The sequence below is a fragment of the Heterodontus francisci genome, chromosome 1 (assembly GCF_036365525.1).
Source record: "Heterodontus francisci isolate sHetFra1 chromosome 1, sHetFra1.hap1, whole genome shotgun sequence".
Classification (NCBI taxonomy): domain Eukaryota; kingdom Metazoa; phylum Chordata; class Chondrichthyes; order Heterodontiformes; family Heterodontidae; genus Heterodontus; species Heterodontus francisci.
In genome coordinates this window covers 97597221-97615079 of record NC_090371.1, presented here as the reverse complement: position 1 = coordinate 97615079, position 17859 = coordinate 97597221, and the positions used below count along the sequence as shown (strand labels likewise).

At 42.1% G+C, this 17859-nt stretch overlaps 1 protein-coding gene across 1 annotated transcript in view; it reads right to left on the bottom strand.

Annotated features, from left to right (window-relative positions):
* Positions 1 to 17859, bottom strand: part of mtrex (Mtr4 exosome RNA helicase) — a 215437-nt gene that overhangs the window by 124722 nt on the left and 72856 nt on the right. The window contains exon 11 of the mRNA XM_068033040.1: positions 10719 to 10850. Within this exon, the coding sequence (XP_067889141.1) occupies positions 10719 to 10850 (132 nt within the window). The remainder of the gene's footprint in view (positions 1 to 10718; positions 10851 to 17859) is intronic.

Sequence of the window (17859 nt, the reverse complement as noted above, 5' to 3'; positions counted from 1 at the left end):
TGAAAGTCACTAAACATATATAATACTAACATGCACATAAATCCACAAACACATACTTCTAAAGCCAAGGAGGCCTCTTTCACAGGTGCAGTGCAATGTCAATATACTAATTTAGGCCTTTGGAAAGCCAGTGCTTAAAGTCTTTATTTCCTGTTTTCTTTGTAAATGTATTAAGTGACTTTATTTTTTTTTTAAAAAGCATACACCAAACTCTCAAGGGAATTCATAATTCAGAAATTTCACACCTTCATCAAGATACAGTCTAGCTGTTTTCCGACACATATTTCACACGAGTGTCATTCTTTACCTGAGCATTGCAGAAATCTTTAACTGAAATCCTTTAAAATCATGATTTATACATTGACCAATACTAATCCATGATTTCCCCAACGTATTTCACAGGAAAACAAATGACTGGTTCTCAAATATTTAATATGGTCAAATAACCCAATGTTTTCTATAAATTATGCAAAACCAACAAGAATTTCTCATGAAATGTAACGCCATCTCCAAAAAGGAAAACAATCTATTTGAAGTTTCTCACAATAATGTTGGTTAAACACATTTTCTTGACTTTACCGCCAGTTATATGGCATGTCTCAAATGCAGATACCAAAAAAAGCTCTCTTTGAACTTTATGAAAACACCAATTATGAAAAGCTGTCAGAATAAAATAAGTAGACATACCGCAACTGAATAAAAAAAAAAAATTGGAAATAAGAACCTTTCCTTTTAATACAAATGTAATTGCTGGATATTTGACATTGTAAGGGGAGACTGGCATATGGGCATCATGGGATACTTGGCGCAAAACTTAGGTCCCAGAAACTGGAGAAAAGCTTGTTTGAGAGACACAGAAAATCACGTGATCTCGAGGCCTTTTGGGTACTAGGGCTAGCCCACCCTTACAACATGAAGACAAATGACTTTTATTTATATCTACATAACACACAACATTATCAAGCATCAATAAGGTATTTTAAAGTACAGCTAGTATGTTCACAAAAAAAATAGTTGGTTGCACCCTCAGCATCTTGGATCATCTGTTTCTTAGCACATTACTCACGTAAGGTGCCTCACATGAAATGACAACATTACGAGCAACCTTCAGAAATCCACTACGACTTCAAGAACGGTTAACGTGTTGTACCTTGAATTCTGTGTTTTAGTTTGTGGGAGTCTAATATCCAAATCCCTTCATGCTCAATTCTTCATACTAAACTACTAAAGATGTAAGCAGTGTTCTGATCTGCCTGTTATGAAGTGAATGCTCACTTCTCACAGTAACATCTCACTTAGCTCAGCCCACAGAATTTAACTGTTGATATGCACCAAGGTTTAGGGATCCTCGTCCCCGAATATGCACAAGCTTCCTACTGCTTCTGTAGTTTGGAGCATCCCAGCTGTTAAGACGTTGGCTTAAACGATAATTGACAGCCTCGTGAGAATAGTTTTTGCACCCCCTACCAGATATACATCTTCAGGCACCATAAATGAGCATATCTGTTTGGTCAATTGTTAGCAGTTCCCTGGACTAATGTTGGCCTGCCTGATTTAGTATCAGATTACAGCTGCAGAGGATCAACGTAGTTCAAATCTCCCATTGTTACGTTTTTTTTTTAGATATTTTAGATTTAGAGATACAACACTGAAACAAGCCCTTCGACCCACCGAGTCTGTGCCGACCATTAACCACCCATTTATACTAATCCTATATTCCTACCACATCCTCACCTGTTCCTATATTCACCTACCTATACTAGGGGCAATTTATGATGGCCAATTTACCTATCAACCTGTGGGAGGAAACCGGAGCACCTGAAGGAAACCCACGCAGACACAGGGAGAACTTGCAAACTCCACACAGGCAGTACCCAGAATTGAACCCGGGTCACTGGAGCTGTGAGGCTGCGGTGCTAACCACTGCGCCGCCCCACAATTCAAATTGACCCCCCAAAGAGACTCATCCATAAAACTTCAAAGTGTATTGTGACCAACTTCCTGACCATAGGATGGACATGCATCCACACCACATGGATCTGTCGTTCATCCAGTTGGAGTTGTGGAGTAACAACGGCAATCTCTTTTCTATTTGCAACCCACTCAGCATAGGCTGTAAACCACATAGGTGAGTCTATGCCTGCATATCTGGTTTCCAGATACCATTTTCATTCATCTGTTGCTCCAAGCCTTAGAATTTCCTCAGCGGGTATGTGACACCTGTGCCTTCAGCATTTTGAAAGGACTAACACAGCATCAAGGGATTTGCCAGCTTACTGGACATATTTCTATATTCATTAATGCCCAAGTCTAATGCTGGGTACCTGAATTACTTATCACCAACCACTAAATCCAGATCGTCATACAAGAAGCTTTGGCAAAAGACTTAGAATCACACAATCAAACAACGTTTAAGGCACAGAAAGAGGCCACTTGGCCCATCATGTTTGCGCCAGCTGAAAAACGATCCACCTATTCTAATCCCACCTTTCAGTATTTGGTCTGTAGCCCTGCAGATTACGGCACTTGAGGTGCATATCCAGACTCCATTTGAATGAGTTGAGGGTCTCTGCCGCAACCACCCTTTCAGGCAGTGCGCTCCAGACCCCCACCACCCTCTGGGTTAAAAAGAGTTTCCTCATGTCCCCTGTAATTTTTCTACCAATCACTTCAAATCTATGCCCCCTCGTCACTGACCTCTCTGCTAACGTGAATAGACCCTTCACCTCCACTCTATCCAGGCCCCTCAAAATTTTGTACATTTCCCCTCAGCCTTCTCTGTTCCAAGGTGAACAACCCCAACCTATCCAATCTTTCCTCATCACTGCATTTTTCCAGTCCTGGCAATATGCTTGTAAATTTCCTCTGTACCCTCTCGAGTGCAATTACATCCTTTCTGTAATGAGGTGACCAGAACTGCACACACTACTCAAGTTGTGGCCTAACCAATGAATTATACAGTTCCAGCATAACCTCCCTGCCCTTGTCTTCTGCACCTCAGCTAATAAAGGAAAGGATTCCATATGCCTTCTTAACTAGCTTATTGACTTGTCCTGCTACCTTCAGGGATCTGCGGACATTCACTCCAAGGTCCTCACTTCCTCTACACATTTTCCTATTTATTGTGTATTTCTTTGCCCCACCTCGCCAAATGCATCACCTCATACTTCTCCAGGTTGAATTCCATTTGCCACTTTTCTGCCCATCTGACCAGACCATCAATATCTTGCCCCAGCCTACAGCTATCCTCCTCGTTACCTACCGCACTGCCGATCTTGGTCTCATCTGCAAACTTCTTGATCATGTCCCAAACATTTACACCCAAATCGCTTATATACCACAAAAAGGGGACCCAGTACTGAGCCCTGCGGAACGCCACTGGAAACAGTCCTCCAGTCGCTAATACACCTGTCAACAATGAACCTTTGTTTCCTGCCACTGAGCCAATTTTGGATTCACCTTGCTGCATTTCCCTGAAGCCCATGGGATCTTTTTTTTAAACCAGTCACCATGTGGGACCTTGTCAAAAGCCTGACTAAAATCCATGTAGACCACATCAACTGCACTACCCTCATCTATCTTCCTTATTACTTCTTCAAAAAATTCGATCAAGTTGGTCAAACAAGATATTCCCTTAACAAATTCATGCTGACTATCCTTGATTAACCTGTGCCTTTCTAAGTGACAGTTTATCCTGTCTCTCAGAATAGATTCCAATAATTTGCCCACTACTGAGGTTAGACTGACTGGCCTGTAATTATTCAGTCTATCCTTCGCTCCCTTTTTAAACAGAGGCACAACGTTAGCAATTCTCCAATCCTCCGGCAACACACCTGCATCCAGTGAAGACTGGAAAATGATTGTCAGACCTTATGCTGTTTCTTCTCTTGCTTCTTTTAACAGCCTAGGATACATTTCATCTGGCTCTGGTGATGTATCAATTTTCAAGAATGCTCATCCCATTAACACTTCCTCTCTCCCTATGTTTATCACATCCAATACTTCACACTCCTCCTTAACTACAATATCTGCATTGTCCCCCTCTTCTTTGAAGACAGACGTAAAGTATTCATTTAGAACCATACCGACATCTTCCGCCCCTACACATATGTTACCTTTTTGGTCTTTTATGGGCTCTACTCTCTCCTTAGTTATCCTCGTACTCTCAATATGTTGATAAAACATCTTTGGGTTCACCTTGATTTTACTTGCCAAAATTCTTTCACGTCCTCTCTTTGCTTTCCTAATTTCCTTTTTGATTTCACCTTTCCACTTTCTATACTCCTCTCGGCTTTCTATAGTATTGAGTTCTCCGTGTCGGACATAAGCTTTCCTTTTCTGCCTCATCTTACCCTGTAAGCTCCTTGATATCCACGGGGCTCTAGATTTGGCTGCCTCACCCTTTTTCTTTGTGGGAACATGTTTACTGTGAACCCCTTGAATCTCCCCTTTGAATGCATCCCACTGTTCTGACACTGACTTCCAGTCCACTTTTGCTAAATCACTCCTCAGTTTAATAACATTGGCCTTGCCCCAATTTAGAACTATAACTCCTGTTCTATCTCTGTCCTTTTCCATAATTATGTTAAAACTGACTGAATTATGATCACTACCACCAAAATGCTCTCCTACTGCCACTCCTTCCACCTGCCCGTCTTCATTTCCTAAAACTAAGATTAAAACTGCGCCCTCTCTTGTTGGACTTGCTACATACTGGGGAAAAAAAAGTTGTCCTGAATGCACTTCAAGAATTCTGCTCCCTCAATTCCTTTCACACTAAAACTAGCCCAGTTAATACTGGGGTAGTTAAAATCCCCGACGATTACTGCCCTATTGTTTTTACACTTCTCAGAGATTTGCCTACATATATTTAGTTTAGTTTAGTTTAGAGATACAGCACTTAAACAGGCCCTTCGGCCCACCGAGTCTGTGCCGACCATCAACCATCCATTTATACTAATCCTACACTAATCCCGTATTCCTATCACATCCCCACCTATCCCTATATATTTCCCTACCACCTACCTAAACTAGGGGCAATTTATGATGGCCAATTAACCTATCAACCTGCAAGTCTTTGGCATGTGGGAGGAAACCGGAGCACCCGGAGGAAACCCACGCAGACACAGGGAGAACTTGCAAACTCCACACAGGCAGTACCCAGAATTGAACAGAATTGAATATCTGCTCTGCTATCTCCCTCTGACTATTTGGGGGCCTATAGTTCACTCCCATCAGTATGATTGCCCTTCTTCTGTTCCTTAGCTCAATCCATATGGCCTCATTTGATGAGCCTTCCAACATATCATCCCTTCTCATAGCTGTAATAGTTTCCTTGACCAAAATTGCCACTCCCCCTCCTTTCTTATTCCTTTCCCCATCGCGTCTGAAAGCCCTGTAACCAGGAGTGTTGAGCTGCCATTCCTGTCCCTCCTGAAGCCATGTTTTTGCAATAGCTCTGATATCATACTTCCACGTGTCTATCTGTGCCCTCAGCTCATCTGCTTTATTTGTTATCCTCCTTGCATTGAAATAGATACCATTGAGCACTGCCAAACACTTATTTTCTAACCTTTGTTTCCTCCATCTTCCATACTCATCCATTAACTTTCTACCTTCCATTTTCATTTCTGATTTTGTCCCAACTGAGTCTACCCTCAGGTTCCCAACCCCCTGCCAAACTAGCTTAAACCCTCCCCAACAGCACTTGCAAAATGTCCAACAAGGAACTCAGTCCCGGCTCTGTTCAGGTGCAACCCGTCCAGCCTGTACATGTCCCATCTCCCCCAGAGCCGGTCCCAATGTCCCAGGAATCTAAAGCCCTCACTCCATTTTTCCAGCCACACATTCAGTTGTCTTATCCTTCTATTTCTATGCTCACTTGCGATACTTGACCAATGCAAGGCTCATTCCTCCTCGAGGTTAGTCTAAGTGAAGAGTGATGTCAGCTGCAGGAATTATTCACAATTGCTTTTCTTTTACTGGCAGAAGTTCATCTCATGGTTTTAGTTCTGGACCTCAAAAATGGGCCAAAAAGCTCTTCCACTTTTTGCTGATGAGTTTTGCATCAGGAAGGAGAACTGACTGCACAGACCTTAATCACAAGCTTAACATGTATTTCGCCTTCACTGCTACTGAAGAGACACTGAAGTGGCCTCTGCACTTCTCACCAAAGTAACAAAGAAATAAAGCTGAAGTTCCATCTGCATCCCAGTGTATCATTACACAGTTAACAATTCAGATGGCTCCTACTTATACTTTTCAATCAGTTCCTGCAAGATTGCCTCTTGACCTGGACTAGCTATAACAATGCATTTGGGGGCACACATCATCAATGATTATTGCCAATGGTCAATCCATTATTCAACTTAGCAAATGATAGACATGAGATTCACAAGCCTGTTTTGAAAGATAAGTGCTTCAAATCTTTCAGAGATGCCTGAGTCTGAGTCTCATACTTACAATGACAAACATAGAAAATAGGAGGAGCAGGCCATATGGCCCTTCGAGCCTGCTCCACCATTCATTATGATAATGGCTGATCATCCAACTCAGTAACCTGTTCCCACTTTTGCCCCATACCCTTTGATCCCTTTAGACCCTAGAGCTATATCTAAAGGGATCTATCTATCTAAAAGAATGGGTCAAAGTGGATAGCCTTGACTCACTTCTCTTTTGAGTGAGAGGGGCTTTGTGAGCCTTCCACCTACTCTTATACTGACTTTCAACTGGTGTACACATCTCTTAATTTCCTTGAAGATCAAAACAACAGTAAAACATTTTGATACGCAACAGCAGAATGTCAGCCGAGGATCGATAGTACAAATATAAGGAACACAGTAATTTCTGACCACAAAATTTGACTAACATGGGGGGAGGGGGGGGGGGGGGGTGGGTGGGTGGGAGATTTCCTCTACATGCTACATTTAACTGAATTACATCTCAATTATAAAGAAGTGGTTTACAATTTTTTCTATATCGTGCAGGGGAATTTTTCCACCATTCTTTCTCCATGAAATTTTATACATGCAACATTTCTCAGCAAAATATAGGATAATATGTGCGTTGGCACAATCTTTCCTGTTCAAAAGAAACCAATAAACAAAGGAGACATACTATATAATCCTGTCCTGTCTGGAAAAATAAACTCATCCATTACATGCCAAGAGCTAAAGCAGATTATCCTCTTAAAAAGACAAAAGTTGTCAGTTTAGAAAGATGGACTGTCTGGTACCTCTGGGAACACACCTTATTGATGTGAACCTATTCAATTTTTCAGTGATATGGTAATGTTTGTTCATTGCTATACACTTACAAGAAACATGGCCTGCTTCGTTGCTCTCTTAATTTTCAAGTCCAAAGTCAACATAATTACCACAGAGGAGATATTATCCAAGATCTTGGCAACTGAGAAAGTACAGTTCATTAACATATCGGGCACTAAAAGTAACTCTGCAAGGTTTTTTACATTTTATTAACAGACCACGGTCAGTGCATAATGATTTTGAAGATAATTTTAATTCTACACTTCATTTGAAGGTAGATTAGTGACTGCCTGAGAGGACTGGCATTGAGAAACTGTCAGGGTGTGATTTCTTGATTATTAAAAAAAACTATTGGAAACAGATTTGAAGACAGACAGTTGGACCATAGTATGTGAAAATAGAAGCAGAGCTATTATGTTGCAGTGCAAATAGATTAGAATAAGTGATTTCCAAAATCAATGCAAGTTATATGGTCAAGCTCAGGTAAAACAAGTGCTGCTGTGGCATTGATATGTCATGCAATTCAGTGTACCCACTTAAACATAAAAACCACTGTGGTAATTATGTAATTAAACTAGCGCATGTCCATGTAAAACTATTTGAGACCTTGAGAGGGTGCAGAGGAGATTTACTACAATGGTACTGGGGATGAGGAACTTCAGTTATGTAGACAGACGAGAGAAACTGGGATTGCTCTCTTTTGAGTAGCGAAGGTCTAAAGGGAGATGTAATAGGTGTTCAGAATTATGAAGGAATTTAATAGAGTAGATAGGGAGAACTTGTTTCCTCCAGCAGGAGGGTTGGTAATTCAATGACAGATTTACACAACTGGCAAAAGAATCAACGAGCTGTTATAATCTGAAATGCACTGCCTGAAAGGATAACGGAAACATTTCAATAGTAACTTTCAAAAGGAAATTGGATATATACTTGAAAAGCAACATTTGCATGTCTATGGGGAAAGAGCAGGGGAATGGGACTAACTGACAGCTCTTCAAAGAGTCAGCACAGGCACAATGGGACGAATGGACTCCTTCCGTACTGTATAATTCTAACTTTAAAATCATGTACTCAACACGTGCTATAATTGTGCCATGTGCAATATGTGACAGCAAAAATAATGGAAATAAGTAGGACATACTTTATATTTTAAAAAGTCATCATCGAAAAATAACAAAAGGACAATAATGTAAAACAACTGTGCCTTAAATTAATGCTTTGGGGCAGCTTGGAATATGATACTACAGATGATTAAGAATCCAAATGTAAAATTAGGAAATCCTTTTCACCGTGTAAATTACAACCTCTTAAAGCAACCTTTTATTAGCATATAATATCGACTGTTGGTTATACCCAGTAAATTAGTAAATTTACAACAATTGTTAATACTTTGGAGTGAACGTCACCATGCATTGACTATATACATATATATTGTCTTTGATGATGCAGTAATAAAGACTGGAATTTACATAGCACCTTTCACGACCTCAGGATGTCCCAATGTGCTTATAGCCAATGAAGCACTTCGTAAATATTATCATGTAGGAACTGCTACAGCCAATTTGCACACCAGGTCCCACAAATAGCAATGTGATAACCAGACAATGTGCTTCAGTGAGATTGGTTGAGGGATAGCTAACAGCCAGAAGACCATGGAGTACTCCCGAACTCTTTGAAATCATGGGATCTTTTACATCATATCCAAAGGACAGCACCTCAGATAGTGCAGCAGTTCCTCTGTTCTGCACTGGAGTGTCAGCCTAGATTTTGTGCTCAAGTTCCTGGAGTGGGACTTGACCAACAACTTTCTGACTCAGAGGTGGGAATGCTACCACTGATCCACAATTGACACTTTAGTGTTATATATCCAAGGCTGTAGGTGACACTAAGTTAGGAGTTACAGTGTGTTGTATATCTGAGAGGAGAGAGTTACACAGAAAGACAAGGACATAACAGTGGCAGATGTATTTCAATTCCGACAACTGGAATATTTTCTTAATGGGGAAAAACTATGAGCTGTGGGATTTAGCTGTGCGTGCACATAAATCAGTAAAAACTAATACACAGGTACAATCAGTAATCAAAATTGGTGAATGCACTGTTGGCCCTTAGCCCGAAGGGAACTGGAATTCCAAAGTGAGTAAGTGATGCTTCAGTTCTGTGAAGGCTTTGTCAGACTCTACCTGGAATACTGAATTGAGATTTGTGCACCGCACTTCAGGAAAGATAGAATGGAAGGTTTTCAGCACAGATTCAGCAGGGTGATGCCAGAGCTTAAAGGGTTAAATTATGAGGGCAAGTTGCTTAAAGCTAGCTTGTATTCCCTCGTGTTTAGAAGGTTCAGGAGAAATATTGATAGGGTAGATACAGAGAACCTATTTCCTCTAGTGAAGGAATCCCGAACAACAGGGCCTAACATTAAAACTAGAACTCGACCATTCATGTGTGAAATCAGAAAGTTTTTTTTTTTACAAAGGGTAGTGGAAATCTGGAACTTACCCCACAGAAGACTGTGAATGCTAGCTAAGGTTATCAAGGGTATGGAGCAAAACAATATAAATGGAGTTGAGTTAAAGATCTGCCATTCTGAATGGCAGGATAGGCTCATGGGGCTGAAATGGTCTAGTCCTCTTTATATTTAGAGTAAGCTAGATGATGTCTGCCACAGAAATTCAATTAAAAAAAACCTCAAGTTCAACTATATTACCTTCACCAGCTCCATTGTGCAGCCATGTCATCAAAATCAGACAACAGTTTTAAATCAGATTCCAAATACATGGTAACACAAGAACTCGTCAAGCTCACGGCTTTGAAATCACCCGGAGAATCGACTCACTTTTTCATTTCCAATTTACCTCTGCTATGATGCCAACTGCACTGCAATGTGGTTCCCCAAGCACCAGAAGTTCCCCAATTGGTCACTGATGAGCTGAACAGAGTAAACTCTTGGGCAAATACTGCTATCACAACATTCGCAGCAGGAATCGCTGGATATCAACTGCAGTTAGAATCTTTACTAACTTTTCCCTTCCCACACCCAATGGCTCTTAGGACAATATGCATTCACTTTTCAATATACAGTAACTACTTTTTTTTCTTTAAAAAGGGTCAAAGTATCTCTATAAATACAGTGCAATTTTTTTGCTTTAGAAATTTAAGTTTTGCTCACTGTTCTCTTCAAACCTTGATTCTACTTTTAAATAAAACATCACTTCTTGTAGCAAACCATAAGGCCAATGGAGATTCATGAGCAAAAAGATAGCTTTAAGGAGGAACTATACGTGGACTCATGCTGCTGATGAGTTCTTGTGGAATAAATGTTACATTTAACGGTTTACTGGTCACCTCCATTAAATCAGAAAAATTGCTGAAAATTTTCTCTGATATAGACTGACACCACTTCTTCAGTATTACTGTGGAATTAAAATGTTTAACCTTGTAAAGTATTCCTACCTGTATTGAAGTCTAGTTTGGACATTTGCAGTGCATATGCTTCACAGTCTTTTTTGCTGAAGCTAAAGATGATAACGGGCTGAAAATTCCTTTCCATGATCATCTTTACAATCTTGAACACATTTGATGGTCCTACAAGTCAGGATAACAGCATTTTACAATAAGTTCCATGTATCAATGTAGTTAAATAAAACATTTATGTACTAAAATGTCTAACACAATATAACAAATGCCACAATTACAGTTCATGAGTTCTGAACAAAACACACAATCCCACATTTTCTGAAAAAACACAAACCATAAAACAGAAACGAGTAGGTTGTTCCTTATTCTAGCAAACGAAATTCCATTATTAATGGAGAATGAGGTTTTCTTCCACAGTAGATTAGGTATGACATTTGACGGACTATAAAAATTCACTCACACACCTAAAATGATTGCTTGATCAAACTCTCTCTTCCATGCACCCACAGAAATATTTTACGACTGGCTCCAAGTAAGGAGATTCTGACTCATCATATGATAGAAATGACACTGACATAGCACAGGCATTTGTAGCAATTACCCTTGCAAATGCAACTCTTTAATATGTGGATTCTTGGTTCCAATGATAGAAATTAGTTTGAAAGATATGTCCCAGTCAATATAAGAAAAATATTCCCAATTTGCCCAACTCATTAACAGAGGGCTTTACAACGCTGATGTGGTAAATGTGACTATCATTCTGTCAATTACTTTTTTTGTTTTGTCTTGTAAATTTTCTGATAAAGGATGTTAGTGCCAAGTACTGGAGATTCCCAGGTCAGGTGCAGCATGCCTAAATTCAAGATGAAACTAACAATACAAGTCTGCAGCATCCACAAAACAAGCCTCTTCTATCTGTATAATTTTTCCACTTCTCCCACCAACCTTGCCAATTTAGCAAGGGGCAGTTTTATGATGCTGGACCAGGCCCACACAGAAGTAAATTGAGACTATTCAAATGGAGTATTATGTGGGGAAATGTGAGGTTAGTCACTCTGCTAGGAAGGACAGAAAAAGCCATTATTTTCTAAATGATGAGAAACTATTAAATGTTGGTGTTCAGGGGGATCTGGGTGCCTTTGTGTAACCTAAAGTTAACATGCAGGTACAACAAGCAATTAGGAAGGCAAATGCTATATTGCCTTTATTGCAAGAGGGTTAAATAAAGAGCATTAGCATAAGAAGTCTTGGTGCAATTGTACAGGGCTTTGATGAGACAACACCAGGAGTACTGTGCAGTTTTGGACTCCGTACTGAAGGAAGAATATGCTTACCTTAGAAGGGATGCAACGTAGGTTCACCAGAGTGATTTCTGGGGTATGGGGATTGTCCTATGAGGAGATATCAAATAGAATAGGCCTGCACTCTCTGGAGTTTAGCAGAATCAGAGGTGATCTCATTGATACTTGGGAGATTCTGGAGGGCTTGACAGGGTAGATGCTGAGAGGCTGTTTCCCCTGTCTGGAGAGTCCAGAATGAGAGGGCATAGTTTCAGGATACAGGGATGGCCATTTTGGACTGAGATAAGAAATTACTTCATTCAGAAGGTTGTGAATCTTTGGAATTCACTACCCCAGAGGGCTGTGGATGCTTAGTCAGTGAATATATTCAAGGTCGAGATCGATAGATTTTTGGACTCTAAGGGAATCCAGGAATATGGGGACTGGATGGGAAAGTGGACTTAAATTCAAGGATCAACCATGATCTTACTAAATGGCACAGCAGAGTCGAGGGTCCTTGGGCCTACTCCTGCTCCTACCTCTTATGTTTTTAATTGATTTCAGCAGACAAAGGTGACACAATCCATCACTTGGAATTAGATTTCAACCTCAGTTTATCTTTCAGCTTATTTATGTTGTGTCCAGCACTGGATTGCTGGTAACTAACGTAGAATGCATGGTGCAAAATGTTGCCAATCAGGAACTATCAAGTAATTAACATCAGTTGTACGCTAATGTTTTGATGTTTATTCACAAGTTTAATTTGCTAACAGGGAAAAGAACATCTACAGCAGCAAAGAAAACATTGCATTCTGACCAAAGTATTTTACAGCTGGGATCAAGGATGCAAGGCATTTTGCTCCACACAAACCACATGACTGCATTTACTTTGTCCAAATGTTTACCGAAGAATTAGCAATATAGGATTGGGAATAACTTAAAAGGATCAGATGCAGAGTGTTTTACATAGCACTATTGAATCCTTAAAATAATTCAAATTATTTAATGCAACTAATTAGTTTTGGAGTACAGCCCCCAACACATATGGAGGGCATGATTGTGTGAACACCATTTCCTTTCTATATTCGGAGGCCAGTAAGTCCATCTGAATGGACCAAGACATGGCAGCAGAGGTTCAACTAAGAACATAAGAAATAGGAGCAGGAGCAGGCTATACTCCAAGCCTGCGCTGCCATTCAGCAAGATTATATCTGAACTTCCATGTCAACTACACTTTCCCACTCTATTTCCACAGCCCTTGATCCTGAGTGCCCAAAAATCCAACCATCTTGCTCTTAAATATACTCAACAACTGAGCATCCACAGCTTGCAGGGGTAGCAAATTCTAAAGATTCACAAACCTCCGCGAGAAAAAAAATTCTCATCTCAGTCCTAAATGGCCAACTCCTTATCCTGAGACTATGACCCCAAATAGATTCCACAGACAAGGCAAACAGCCTCTCAGCATAAATCCTGACAAGCACTCTAAGAATTTGATATATTTCAATGGATCGGAACTCCAGACAACATAAGCCCATTCTACACAACCTCTCCTCACAGGAATCTACTGGAGCTTCATTTTTTTTTAATTATTCGTGGGATGTGGGCATCGCTGGCCAGGCCATTATTTATTGCCCATCCTGAATTGCCCTCGAGAAGGTGGTGGTGAGCCGCCTTCTTGAACCACTGCAGTCCATGGGGTGTAGGTACAACTACAGTGTTGTTAGGGGTTCCAGGATTTTGACCGAGTGACAGAAAAGGAACGGCGATATAGTTCCAAGTCAGGATGGTGTGCGGCTTGGAGAGGAAACTGCAGGTGGTGGTGTTCCCATGCATCTACTGCCCTTATCCTTCTAGATGGTAGAGGTCGTGGGTTTGAAAGATGCAGCTGAAAGATCCTTGGTGAGTTGCTGCAGTACATCTTGTATATGTTACACACTGTGCGCGGCGGTGGAGGGAATGAACGTTAAGGATGGTGAATGGTGTGCCAATCAAGCGGGCTGCTTTGTCCTGGATGGTGTCGAGCTTCCCGAGTGTTGTTGGAGCTGCACCCATCCAGACAGGTGGAGAGTATTCGATCACACTCCTGACTTGTGCCTTGTAGATGACGGACAGGCATTGGAGAGACAGGAGGTGAGTTACTCTATGTAGAATTCCCTACCACTGACCTGCTCTTGTAACCACACCATTTATATGGCAGGTCCAGTTCAGTTTCTGGTCAATAATAACCCCCAGGATGTTGATAATGGGGTATTTGGCGTTGGAAATGTCAATGAATGTCATGGGGAGACAGTGAGATTCTCTTTTGTGAGAGATGGTCATTGCCCGGCACTTGTATGGCACAAATGTTACTTGCCACTTATCAGCCCAAGCCTAGATGCTGCCCAGGTCTTGCTGCATATAGACACGGGCTGCTTCAGTATCTGAGTCGTAAATGGTGCTGAACATTCCCACTTCTGACCTTATGATGGAGGAAAGATCATTGATGAAGCAGCTTAAGATGGCTGGGCCTAGGACAATAGCCTGAGGTACTCCTGCAGTGATGTCCTGGGACTGAGATGATTGACCTCTAACAACCACAACCATCTTCCTTCGTGCTGTGTACAACTCCAACCGGCAGAGAGTTTTCCCTGATTCCCACTGACTCCAGTTTTGCTAGGGCTTGAGTTCAGCTCTTTTATCCATGTTTGGACAAAGGCTGTAATGAGGTCAGGAGCTGAGTGGCCTTGGCAGAACCCAAACTGAATGTCACTTAGCAGGTTATTGCTGAGAAATGCCGCTTGATAGCACTGTCGACGACCCCTTCCTTCACTTTATAATCGAGAATAGACGGATAGGGCAGTCACTGGCTGGGTTGGATTTGTCCTGCTTTTTGCGCACAGGACATAACTGAGCAATTCTCCACATTGCCAGGTAGAAGCCAGTGTTGTAGCTGTACTGGAACACCTTGGCTAGGGATGCGGCTAGTTCTGGAGGACAAGTCTTCAATACTATTACCGGAAAGTTGTTAAAGCCCATAACCTTTGCAGCATCCAGTGCCTTCAGTTGTTTCTTGATATCATGTGGAGTGAATTGGATTGGCTGAAATCTGATATGAGAGATGCTGGGGACATCAGGAGAAGGCAGATATGGATCATCCACTTAGCACATCTGACTGAAGATAAATGCAACTGCACTGATGTTCTGGGCTCCCCCATCATTGAGGATGGGGATATTTGTGGAGCCTCCTCCTCCTGTCAGTTATTTACTTGTCCACCACCATTCACCACTGGATGTGGCAGGACTGCAGAGCTTTGATCTGATCCACTGGTTGTGGGATCGCTTAGTCCTGTCTATTGCATGCTGCTTCCGTTGTTTGGCACACAACTAGTCCTGTGTTGTAGCTTCACCAAGCTGTCACCTCATTTTTAGGTGCTGTATCTGGCATGCCCTCCTCCACTCTTCACTGAACCAGGGTTGAACCCCAGCTTGATGGTAATGGTAGATAGGGGGATAGGCCGGGCCATGAGGTTACAGATTATAGTTGAATACAATTCAGCTGCTACTGACGGCCCACAATGCCTCATGGATGCCCAGTTCTGAGCTGCTAGATCGGTTTGAAATCCATCCCATTGAGCATGGTGGTAGTGCCACACAAAACGATGGTGGTGAATGGGAAACTGGCATAGAGAATCATGGGATACTTCATGTAACTTAGGTCTCTGTAACTTGAGAAAGCTTGCCTGCCAGGCACACAAATTAAATGAATACCTAAGAATCCTATGAATACTGTAATCAAGATGTTGACGAGGTGAAGAACCAAGGCAGGATGAGATCAGGGAAGGCAACAGATGGGAGATGATGTAATTAGGAAACAGTTTATCAAGTAAACCTCAGGTAAAACTGCATAAAATGACAATTGGAACAATGTACTAGCAGAACCCCTACAATCATTCGTGAGAGTAGGACTGCTCCTCGTATGCTCGTAAATAAAGATTGCTCGTTTGTTCAAGACATCCGACTCTCGAGGTGTTTTTGGGTGTTGGGGCAAGCACTCACCCTACAGTGGGCACCCTCAATGTGAAGACGGGACTTCATCTCCACAAGGACAGTGTGATGGTCACTCGTACCAATACTGTCATGGATAAATGCAATTGCGACAGGGAGACTGCTGAAGACAAGGTTCAAGCAGGTTTTTCCCTCACCACCTGCTGCAGAACCAGTCTCGCAGCAGTCAAAGAACAAAGAAAATTACAGCACAGGAACAGGCCCTTCGGCCCTCCAAGCCTGCGCCGATCCAGATCCTCTATCTAAACAGGACGCCAATTTTCTAAGGGTCTGTATCTCTTTGCTTCCTGCCCATTCATGTATCTGTCTAGATACATCTTAAAAGACGCTATCGTGCCCGCGTCTACCACCTCCGCTGGCAACGCGTTCCAGGCACCCACCACCCTCTGCGTAAAGAACTTTCCACGCATATCCCCCCCTAAACTTTTCCCCTTTCACTTTGAACTCGTGACTCCTAGTAATTGAATCCCCCACTCTGGGAAAAAGCTTCTTGCTATCCACCCTGTCTATACCTCTCATGATTTTGTACACCTCAATCAGGTCCCCCCTCAACCTCCGTCTTTCTAATGAAAATAATCCTAATCTACTCAACCTCTCTTCATAGCTAGCGCCCTCCATACCAGGCAACAACCTCGTGAACCTCCTCTGCACCCTCTCCAAAGCATCCACATCCTTTTGGTAATGTGGCGACCAGAACTGCACGCAGTATTCCAAATGTGGCCGAACCAAAGTCCTATACAACTGTAACATGACCTGCCAACTCTTGTACTCAATACCCCGTCCGATGAAGGAAAGCATGCCGTATGCCTTCTTGACCACTCTATTGACCTGCGTTGCCACCTTCAGGGAACAATGGACCTGAACACCCAAATCTCTCTGTACATCAATTTTCCCCAGGACTTTTCCATTTACTGTATAGTTCACTCTTGAATTGGATCTTCCAAAATGCATCACCTCGCATTTTCCCTGATTGAACTCCATCTGCCATTTCTCTGCCCAACTCTCCAGTCTATCTATATTCTGCTGTATTCTGACAGTCCCCTTCACTATCTGCTACTCCACCAATCTTAGTGTCGTCTGCAAACTTGCTAATCAGACCACCTATATTTTCCTCCAAATCATTTATGTATATCACAAACAACAGTGGTCCCAGCACGGATCCCTGTGGAACACCACTGGTCACACGTCTCCATTTTGAGAAACTCCCTTCCATTGCTACTCTTTGTCTCCTGTTGCCCAGCCAGTTCTTTATCCATCTAGCTAGTACACCTTGGACCCCATGCGCCTTCACTTTCTCCATCAGCCTACCATGGGGAACCTTATCAAACGCCTTACTGAAGTCCATGTATATGACATCTACAGCCCTACCCTCATCAATCAACTTTGTCACTTCCTCAAAGAATTCTATTAAGTTGGTAAGACATGACCTTCCCTGCACAAAACCATGTTGCCTATCACTGATAAGCCCATTTTCTTCCAAATGGGAACAGATCCTATCCCTCAGTAACTTCTCCAGCAGCTTCCCTACCACTGACGTCAGGCTCACCGGTCTATAATTACCTGGATTATCCCTGCTACCCTTCTTAAACAAGGGGACAACATTAGCAATTCTCCAGTCCTCCGGGACCTCACCCGTGTTTAAGGATGCTGCAAAGATATCTGTTAAGGCCCCAACTATTTCCTCTCTCGCTTCCCTCAGTAACCTGGGATAGATCCCATCCGGACCTGGGGACTTGTCCACCTTAATGCCTTTTAGAATACCCAACACTTCCTCCCTCCTTATGCCGACTTGACCTAGAGTAATCAAACATCTGTCCCTAACCTCAACATCCGTCATGTCCCTCTCCTCG